Source organism: Peromyscus eremicus, chromosome 6 (genome assembly GCF_949786415.1).
Source record: "Peromyscus eremicus chromosome 6, PerEre_H2_v1, whole genome shotgun sequence".
NCBI lineage: Eukaryota > Metazoa > Chordata > Mammalia > Rodentia > Cricetidae > Peromyscus > Peromyscus eremicus.
Genome location: NC_081421.1, coordinates 93725703 through 93736327, shown reverse-complemented (window position 1 = coordinate 93736327; position 10625 = coordinate 93725703). Strand labels below are relative to the sequence as shown.

The 10625-nt window shown below is 45.3% G+C and overlaps 1 protein-coding gene across 1 annotated transcript in view; it reads right to left on the bottom strand.

The window, feature by feature from the left end:
- Window positions 1–427: 427 nt before the first annotated feature.
- Abca4 (ATP binding cassette subfamily A member 4) overlaps window positions 428–10625 on the bottom strand; it is a 126128-nt gene continuing 115930 nt past the window's right edge. The window contains exons 43-48 of the mRNA XM_059266177.1: window positions 9889–10023; window positions 8997–9100; window positions 8825–8917; window positions 6329–6578; window positions 4194–4280; window positions 428–718 (exon numbers count right to left, since the gene is read on the bottom strand). Of these exons, the coding sequence (XP_059122160.1) occupies window positions 596–718; window positions 4194–4280; window positions 6329–6578; window positions 8825–8917; window positions 8997–9100; window positions 9889–10023 (792 nt within the window). The 3' untranslated portion in view covers window positions 428–595. The remainder of the gene's footprint in view (window positions 719–4193; window positions 4281–6328; window positions 6579–8824; window positions 8918–8996; window positions 9101–9888; window positions 10024–10625) is intronic.

The window sequence follows — 10625 nt, the reverse complement described above, 5'->3', positions numbered from 1 at the left end:
TAGTAGTTACTGAAAATCTAGTATGTTGTTAAAACATCAGGAAAGAGCATATAAATAGCAAAGGCTACAAAGACGAGTAAGACTGAAGATCTATAGAATCTTGCAATCTAGTGGAGGGATGAGAGAAGTGGAATAAATTGTCACTCAAAATAGTTTACAGGGCATTCAAGATGGCTCAGTGGATGCTTACTACCAAGTCTGATGACCCAAATTTGACTCCTGGGACCCATATGGTAGACAAGAATGGACTTCATGCTTCTCTGAATCCCTCATGCTGTAAGTGACTACTCCTCTCCCCTCTGAGAAAGTCTGAAACTATACCATATGCTGAACACTAATGAAGCCATGTTTAGGGAAGATTAATGAGTAGTTCACAAGGAGAGTGCATTTTATTCCTCCTTCCAAATAACACCCACACACCCACACGCCTCCCACCCCACAAAAGCACATCCACTCAGAATGGCCGAGGTGCTAAGCAAAGCCACTGGTCAGGGGCTACTTTGATGTTCAGGATGTTTGGATAGGTCAGTTTTGCCATCAGGAATTCCGGTGAGCCAGTGAGTCTTGGTTTCCTTCTGGAAGAGCCTCCTTGAGTTCACTGTGGGCGCCTGGTATGTTTGTCTTCTGCCTCGGCAGGCTTGTTTATGTTTGCCAGTCGTTCAGTTGATCCTGTGGGCAAAGGCTCCTGCGTCTCCGGCCGTCCAGCTTTCCCTTCGAGCTATATGGAACAAGCAACATGGTTGGGATCAGCCCTGTGGAAGGTTAGCTGGACACTTCTGGTTTTCTGGAGCAATAGACTTTTAGGTTTCAAGGTATAGCCATTGGCAGGGTCTGGAGGACGCTCAGCTGAATGGACTTGGATTCTATGGAACAACCAAGGTTATGGGCTGCCTTGAGTTCTTAGCTGTGAAGTGAGCAGACCAGATGTGCTCTAAGGTCCACACATTTCTTACAGAGACTTATGTGCCTGTGCGTTTACATTTTTAGAAGAAAGCTATTCCCTTGGTGCTCTTTCCAATGGATGTTTTGGAGACCATATTCTCCACTCCCATGCTGGCGTTCAAACCTAGATCCTTTCAGTGTTGGACAAGGATTTCTACCATTGAGCTAAGTTCCCAACCCTGGGTGTTGTTTTTTTTTAATAATTTATTTTTAATTTATGTGCATTGGTATTTGGCCTGCATGTATACCTGTGTGAGGGAGTTAGATCCACTGGAATTTAAATTACAGACAGTTGTGACCTGCCATGTGGGTGCTGGGAATTGAACTCAGGACCTCTGGAAGAGCAGTCAGTGCTCTTAACTACTGAGCCATCTCTCCAGCTCCCCTGCGTGTTTTATTTAACCCAAGAAAGTCACCATCACCTTGCTGGCTTAAAAGCCAAGAAGTTACCATTTAAGTTCAGCCCTTGTCTAGACCTCTCTTTGTCTAGCTCATTCAGAGGTGGTCCCTGGGAAGAAAGATCATTTGACCAGGATATAGATAGCATGAAGAGAGATTCAAATGGAGTTCATGATAATGAATCCAGATCAAGCTTACGCACTAAGTTCAGGGTCCTAGAGAAATGGACATGTTTCTAACTCAACCTTTCTAGCTAGAGACATATCATCTCTAATCATAAATTATAGGCTGTCTTCATGATCCAATACCAGCGGTGAAGTCGGGGGAGCAGGAGGAGGAGAGGGTTGGAGGTAGGCCTTCGCAGCCTATGTGAAATGTGGCTTGTCCAATTACCTGGTTTAAACACACAACCTCTTAAGAAATGGACAATGAGATGTAGGGATAAGAACAGGCTCTGAGACAGAACGAGGGTCTCAGTCAAGACTGCAGGTACTTAAACACTGAAGAATCTAACTGAAGGATAAACACGATGTAGGGAAACCTCTATGTATAAAAATAAGAATCAGACGTTGTTCTGAGTTGCTCCTGATTTTCTAAAGCAAATGTGATGGGTGTAAAATGATTCACTTGTTTAGGAGATTTCTAAGTTAACAGATCCTCAATCGCCAGCTCTCCTGCCAGGACCTTGATGTTCATCTGTTTTCAGAAAACAGATTGTGACAATGTATGGAGCCGAATCCTAAGAGATGTCTCCTAAGACTGGGTCCTTTGGAGAACTTTAAAACATCCCTGATAAGTAGATTTCTAGATAATAAAATGTCTGTTTAGTCCCTGCTCAAAACCAGGAGCTGTGAAGCCATCAGCAGCTGAACTTCCCGAAGCATAGCTTTCTTGTTTGCTCAGAACAAACTGGGAACATTGCCTGGAGCTCCTTGACTGACGTAAAGCACCTGCTTCTTGTCTTCAGGATATTTAAGTAGGATAATGTAGATAAGAACTCAATTACTATCTGTTTTATGACAGATTTATATATAATACCATATAAAGGATTTGTGTAAACTTTTTATGAAGATGGTATGTCACAGGTCAGAGTTAGATTTCCGAATAACACATTTATTATAAAAATAGCAATTTAGCCAATGTGTTACAGTAGGTTCTTGAACATGGGTAAGCAAAACAAACAAACAAACAAACAAACAAACAAACCCAAAAACCAACAAACAAACAAAAAAAAGAATGTGATAAACACAATAGAAACATGAACTTAGGGAAAAGTTGGAATCAACCAGTCCAAATCACAGACCGTGAGCAACCTGGCCTGGTCCAGGTCAGCTAGTGTTAGTCCTGTAGGAGGGACTGTGCTGCTGGCTATGGCAGCACACACTTGCTTTGGCAGACCATGGCTTTGGAGCCAACCTGGACCACACAGTGAGACCCAGTCAACAAACAAACAAACAAATAGGTAAAATAAATAAGTAAATAAAGAGTATGTCGTGGTATGTGGAAGGGGACATAGGTAGCTCTTAGAAATAATTTTGCTATCTAACTATGTGTTCTCTGTTATAAAAGGGACCCGTGACTGTAAATGACCCTCAAAGAATAATTTTTTTCAGCCTGTATCAACAGTAACTACAAGATCTAAAAATGAGAGGCAATAGTTAGAAGATTGGCAAAAGGAATTTTCCCTGGACGGGCATTTTCACTTGGGCATTCCGGGCCCTCTGGAGGGTGACAGATGGAGAGACAAAATCATCCTTGCCAAGTAGCCATGGGATGGAGAAGTATTCATTACAAGCATGACCTTGGAAAGACATGCTTTGCTCTTCTGCTGTATTTGACTTTTATTGCAATCAAGAAATTGGTTGGGAGGAAAGAGAAACCTACGGAAAATAAGGCTTTTCATGTGTTTTTGTTTGTTTGTTGGTTTTTTAAATAAATACTTTGGGTTGATTTGATTTGCTGTCCAGTAGTCTGGACAGAATGGCACAGTTACTTGTCCTTGTTAAAAATCTCATGCTTAAGCCCAGCCATCTGGCTACTGGCATGGACCCCACTACTCTTTCTAGCTTTCTTTCCATCTGGGAAACTGGGTGGGTACTCTCCTGATGTAAGCACTGCGCTAGGGCAGAACTGGAAGTCCATCCCAGGCGTTATCCTGGGACAGAACTTGTACCTTCCATCACTTTCTATCACTTCTTCCTTTACTATCTTGATTGCTTCATGAAGAATAAAGAATCCACCTCCCCCAAACTGGCCAAAGCCTTGGCTCTAACCAGACATGTCTACCATTAAATGGAGTGCCCATTAGTCCCCATGTTTTTAAGCTCCAAGGTGTGACCAAGAAGTGTTGTTGATATCCCAACAGCCAAGACGTTTCAATATTCTCTCTTTCCCTGCTTATTCCTAAAACTTGAAGTTTGGAGATTTTTAGTTTTTATGCTGTTAGTAAAAATGTTCGGGAAAGTTCCTTTCAAAATACTCTTTGGGCCTGTGAGGCGGTATCACTGGATAAAGGCACGTGCCTCAACCCTGACAACTTGGGTTGGACACACACTCATGCACACACATGAATAAGTGCTTTTAAGATGTGATTCACCCACCCCAAATGGTTTTCAGATTATAGGTGGGAGCCGCTCAGCTACTGGTGAATCTTCAACTGAGATCTGTTCTTAGTGAGGACGGCTGGGATCAAGCAAGCAGGATTTCGGGCATGATAGGGACAGGCGGGGATGTGGCATGGCTGCTCTCTGCAGAGTGTCGTCTAAATGAACCTCAGAGCACCTCCGGCCCAGCAAAGCCTCTGAGCTGAGGCCCTGTCTAAGCCATGGTTAGGAAAGGGCAGTTGGGAGTACCTTGGCTTGCCAGCTGGCTCCAGCAGCTCGAGGGTGCAGAGGGAGGTCATAGGTCTCAGTCTGCTGTTTAGCGAAGTTCACAAATACCTACAAGCAAGAGAAGAGAAAGTAGATGTTTCTAGAAAGATGGGACCCTACACCACATGCGTGCTTTGCTCTGTGTTTCCCACAGTTGATGGACGGCCCTGTGGGTGTAGTTTGTTTCCTTCTGTGGTGTGCCACAAGCCCACACAGCAGTGCCCTGGACAAGGCTTGCTTCTTAGACTCCCGAGCCAAGCGAGTTTTGCTGGAGGATTCCAAGGGCCACGGACATGAGAAACTGGGATAACTAAGACAGCCGGCAGAGTCCCGGCTCTCTAAAAACAGGAACTGAGCACAGGCAGCTGCTCTCTGCTGTGGTCTTCATGCCACATGCAGTGTGGCCACAATTTGTGCAGGAGTCCAATGTGACTGTCACCTGCCTAAGGGTGGCAAGAAAGTACAGATAAGCAAGTGAGTGAGTTTCTCTAGAGGTAAACACTCGCCTGATTCCACTGCTTTACCAAATGGTCTTTAAAGATGTTTATTAAAAACAAGAAATTGGAAATAAAAAAAATCCCCAACAACCCAGGACAAACTCAAAAATTCACTGATGAATGAATGGATACATAAGTAAAATGCAGGTCTAATTGAATATTACTCAGTCTTGAAAGGGAAGGCAATTCTGACACATGATACAGTGTGGGGCTGAACCCTTGGGGACATTAGGCCAGTAACAAAATGACAAGTACTACTTGATTACACTTATATGAAGTGCCTAGAGTAGTCAGTTTCATAGACAGTAGAAGGACCCAAACAAGGGTGACACCAGTGGACACACTAACGTGGATGGTGGGGGAGCTTCAGAGGCCCCAACCCTACACAAAGAACTGCAGACATCTAAGAAAGGCTGAGAGAGAGAGAGAGAGAGAGAGAAAGAGAGAGAGAGAGAGAGAGAGCGCACCGGTTGGACAAAAACATATGCATATAAGTAACATTATAAGAACTGATCAGGTTGCATTTATATATTTAGAAATGTGTGTGTATCTATATATCTCTGTCATTTATCTATCTATCTATCTATCTATCTATCTATCTATCTATCTATCTATCATCTATCTATCTATTGCTCAGTCAATCAACAGAAATAGATAGATATCAACAACCATTTTAAAGAGAAAGTGGGAGGCACCAGCCATGGTGGCACAAGCCTTTATTCTCAGCACTTGGAAGCCGAAGCTTACATACAGTCCTGGGTTTCACATAACAAGACCCTCAAAAATAAAGTGAAGTAGTACTTGTCAGGCACTGTCAGGGGAGCAAAGAGTGGAAAGACAGTCTTTGGTAGACAGCATTCACTGACACAAAATTAAGAGAGTAAAGACAGGCTATGGAGACAACTCAGCTCTTAAACTACTGAAAATGCTCATCACACAAGTGGGAAGACCAGAGTTCAGATCCTCCAGAACCCACATAAATGCCGGGTAAGTGTGGTCAACTGTAATTCCAGCCTTGGAAGGTGGAGACAGGCGATCCCTGGTGCAAGCTGGCTTGCAAGAGCAGCCATATTATTGGAAAGCTCTGGGTTTGACTGAGAGACCCTGCCTCAAAGAATAGGAAGGAAGAGCAATTGAGGAGATCCTGGCATCAGCCTCAGGCCTCTACATGCATATTCACACACGTTCATGTGTATCTGCATACATGCAAGTACACACACACATAAACATCACATTTATACTAATAAATAAATACCTACACAAAGAATAAATGTTTATAAAGACTCACTGAGCTGTACAATTAAATATGTCTATTTTGTTCTTTGTAAATTACACATGAAAAATTGATTTGGAAAGAACAAAAACAGCTACCACCATGTACCAGCAAGCATGAAATAACATGTAAGAAAAGAACAAAAATCGTCAGTGAAATTTGTGGATGACTGAAATATTATTAGAAAACCATTTCTGAAATGCCAGATTTTACTCTAAGGGACATAAACCAACGATGTGTTAAAATTAAAGACATCCTGTCTGCCCCCATGTCATCCACTACTCATGTCAGGTGCTGTTATGCAGCGGGCACAGCCGACTGGCACTTAGTACCCTGGGTGGACTTGCCTGGTCGAGCGTGGTCTGAGTGACTGAGTACTCCTCGATGAGCAGGCTGTCCTTGTGGGAGATGAGCAGCTGGAAGATCCTGGCCAGGGAAGAGGAGGCGACCTGGAACTGGAGCATGCTGTGGTGCCTCTCTCTCTGCACACTGCCTGGGAAGTTGCCCTGGAAGAACTGCTCGACAGGATTCAGGTCGGGAAGCAAGTCGTCCTTTGGCGATTTAATTTTCATTGTGACAATGTAGCCGTCCCCAAACCTAGCAAGTGCACAGAGTGGACAGGACTATTGGAGCTAAGGCAGTCCCCAAAGAGTACTCTCATTAGGCATAACGGGGATTACAAGCCCACAGCATTGGCCTTCCACCCACATTTAAAACTAGGAGCAAAAAAATGTTCGGCATCAGTTTCTGGAGGTCTGAATGTCTGTGTGGCGAAGTTGGATAAACATCCTTGCTGAAGTTCAAGGTGGTTATAGCCCCTTGTAGAGATCCCAAGCCCACCCACGAGGACATGGCTGGAGCACACAGATGTAGGGAAAGCTGAATAACTTTTCTAAGATTTGCCAGGGAGGAACAAAGGTCTTGGGAAGGCAGTACTTCCTAAGGAAAGTTCCTGAAGGAAGTGGAACTTGGTTGTGGTTTGGATATATCTCCTGAAGACTCATGTATTGAAGTCTTGGTCCTCAATGCAGCACTGAGTAGAGGTAGGACCTTAAGGGATGATATGATCATGAGGGGGTTCTCACCTCAACCGTGGATGATTTCATTAGAGGTGGGGACTAGTTGGAGGAAGAAGAGCATGGGGACATGTGCTTGAAAAGGGTATTCTCTCTCTCCTGGAATCTACTAAGGTAAGCAGGATTCTCTACCACATATTACCATGGCCGTGATAGTCTGCCCCGGGCCCAAAGCAATGGAGCTGGCCAGCCTTTGCTCCTTGATGTGGGTTTTCTCAGGTTTTTTGTTACAACGATATAAAGCACTAACAATGCTTCTCCCTTCTCCTCACTAGGTCTGCGGGTCACCAGAAAGAGTGTGCATCCTTGGCTGGTGACTGTGATGACCTGTGTGTGGGTACACTGTGTCACTTAAAGTTTTCTATAAAACTTCCTCTATGGACCAGGGCTGTCTCTACAGTAAGATGCTATTAGCCTTCCAGTTCCAGGAAATCCACCATCCCTCTACATGGGAATACCCTCCCCCTTACCTCTGCTATCTTGAGGCTACTGAGGAATGAGAGGGATAGTGGGGGAAATGTTCTTTAGCAGTTGGGCATGGAGTGTTGGTCACAGGGGTCTGGTGACCTCACATCCTCATAGCTATCTCTGTAATCTCCACATGGTGGATACTGGAGAAGTTGGGGCCCAATGGCCATTTGCCAAAGGCACCTTACGTATTAGATCTTTCCGTCCTGAGGCATGTGAAGGATGATGTTTGCTATGCAACATGCTCCCATGGACTCCCCAAGATTTGGGTCTCAGATAAGCTAGATTCTCTGTTCTTTTTACCAGCCAGCTTGGTAGCTTATATCCTGGGCTCTTGATAAGCATGTTAAATACATGAGTGACAACTATAAATCCACTCTTTCCCAGGCATATTAGGATTCAAGGAAAGATAGTGATGTTACAATAATCTCATTTTAATGAATTGTTAGCTTTATCTTATAAGCTAGGAAAAATAAGGAATTATCTTTAACCATTTATATGTTGTTCAAGATTACTGGCATTATTAGTTTGTCATATAATATATGGTAATTCCCCCCCCCCAAACTTAACCAGATACAATATTTTAGAAAAGAAAATTGGTTCTCAAGCTGTTTGGTCTTTTTTTGTTTTGTTTTGTTTCATTTTGGTTTTTTTCAAGACAGAGTTTCTCTGTGTAGCCCTGGCTGTCAGGGCTGTAGACTAGGCTGGCCTTGAACTCACAGAGATCCGCCTGTCTCTGCCTAGCTGTTTGGTCTCTTAATTATTCCTGCATTGGTTGTGGACTGTCATAAAACAGGCCGTGGGTCCTGGACCTGTAGGCAACTGTGGGTTGACACTAGCTCAGTGATGGTGACCCTCCTTCTTCCCAGGTGACCCTCCTACTTCCCAGGTGACCCTCCTTCTTCCCAGGTGACCCTCCTACTTCCCAGGTGATCCTCCTTCTCCCCAGGTAGTCCTCCTACTTCCCAGGTGACCCTCCTTCTTCCCAGGTAGTCCTCCTACTTCCCAGGTGACCCTCCTTCTTCCCAGGTAGTCCTCCTACTTCCCTGCTAGGCTCCGTAAATGCCCCAGTAAGAAATCTCCCATGCTGAGACTCCTATGAGCTTCCAGGCACAAGCAATTAGCCCAGTATAGAACATCTCACCAGCCTTCTCCATCGGCCTCCAGAGAGTCTAGCCCGGCCATCATTGGCCAATGCCTATGGAATGAAGAGGCAAGTGTCCCAAACGTCCATGATGAACTCAAGGCCTGGTTGAACCCACTGAATGTAGTGGAAGGCATGTCCTTCCATCTGCTTACTTGTACTTGAGGTGTTGAATGGTGCCCAGACATTGAAAAGTGCCCTTCACCATGATGGCCAGCCGTGTACACAGCGCTTCACATTCTTCCATGCTGTCAAGCAGGAGAGAGGACGTGAGAACGAAGATGGGGGATGTTCCGCCCTCCCTCCACCTCCCTGGGGATCTCTTGCCTGTGGGAGGTGAGAACCACAGCTCTTCCTTCTCTGATGATGCTCACAATGGTATTCCACAGCATGCGGCGTGCCTGGGGATCCATCCCTGTCGTGGGCTCATCCTGTAGAGCAGGAGAGTAAACAGGGAGAGATGGACTTGGAGGTAGCCGTTCTCCATCACTGCACCCTTCCTGGGCTAACAGACATGTGTACAATCACTTCCCAGCAAGCACGACAGAGCCATGAGCTCTAGAACACTAGAGCAGAAGGAGAATCGGAGGGCACAGAAACATGGTGTACAACTATAGATCTATGTCAGCTATGAGTAAATTACAGTTAAGACCACAGGAATACAAAATATAATAACAATAATAATAATAATAGGAGGAGGAGGAGGAGAAAGGAGAAAGAAAGAAGGAAGGAAGAAAGAAAAAAGGAAGAAAGACAGACAATAGTAGAATTAGCCTTAGAAGGGGTCGGTGAGGGAGATAGCCCAGGTAACTTTTCCAGTCCCCTCTATGTCCTGTGTCCTCTTCAAACTCAGACTGCATGGACTCAGGGACTCTAGTCTACTCCAAATTCCTGTGAGGGTCCCTGGAGGCCCTGACTCAGCTCAGCACTCCTGTCCACACAGTCCTTCTCATCCTGATTTCTAACCAGATAGCAACATTCCCTGGAGCTGATGGAGCTTTCCCATTCTTAGCTTCTGGCCCCTCAGGATACTTCCCACGCACTGAAGGCCAGACTGTGCTGTGACCAAACACTGGGTTAATTTCCTCAAAGGGGACAAGATATGAGTGAGCCAGGTAAAAGCAAACTGTTCTTTTCTAAAGCTGCAAGCCCTGAACTAACTTTCCCAGCCCAGGATACGCAGCGATGCTTCAACTCTGCAGGGTATGGGTGTCCTCACCAGCAGCAGCAGGGGCGGGCAGCCAATGAGTGCTATGGCGGTGGAGAGTTTCCGCTTATTACCTCCACTGTAGGTGCCTACCAGGCGGTCAGCGTACTGAGACAAGCCAAGGCTCTGGATACCCCAGTTAGCAACCTAGGAACGTGAAAGACAATTCAGCTGGTGGATGATGAACAAGTGACTGCCCCAGGCACCGGACACAGTTCAGAGAGGTTCTCAGATCTCTTCCTGCCAGCCCCAGATCTGTGGCAGCAGGGCCGCCTGCTGGCTGGTATGCACTAGCACACGCTTCAAGGTCAGAAGGTCAATTTGCTTTTCCCGACCTTTGGTTTCACCAGCGTGGCTTCCTCAGTTCCGCAGCTTTAACCAAATCTGAGCACTAGGTGTGCTCAGTGCCGTTAGGGTATTTTGTGCCTGGGTCCTCTCACGGGACAGACAGACAGACAGACACACACACACACACACACACACACACTCACACTATGTATGCCATATGTGCGTACACCTACATACACATAAACATGTCAAGAGTACACAGGGATATCTCCAGTCCCAGTCTACTCCTCCGAGTTCCTTCTTGTCTCCCCTATTCCTAAAATGACATGCCACCTCTTCTACAATAAGGAAAGTAGCTCCCCAAAACATCAACACATTTGTTCATTTACTCAAGTCTATCACACACCTACAGTTCTACAGAACTGCTTTGTCCACTCTCTTCCTCAAGGGCTTTGTCCCTT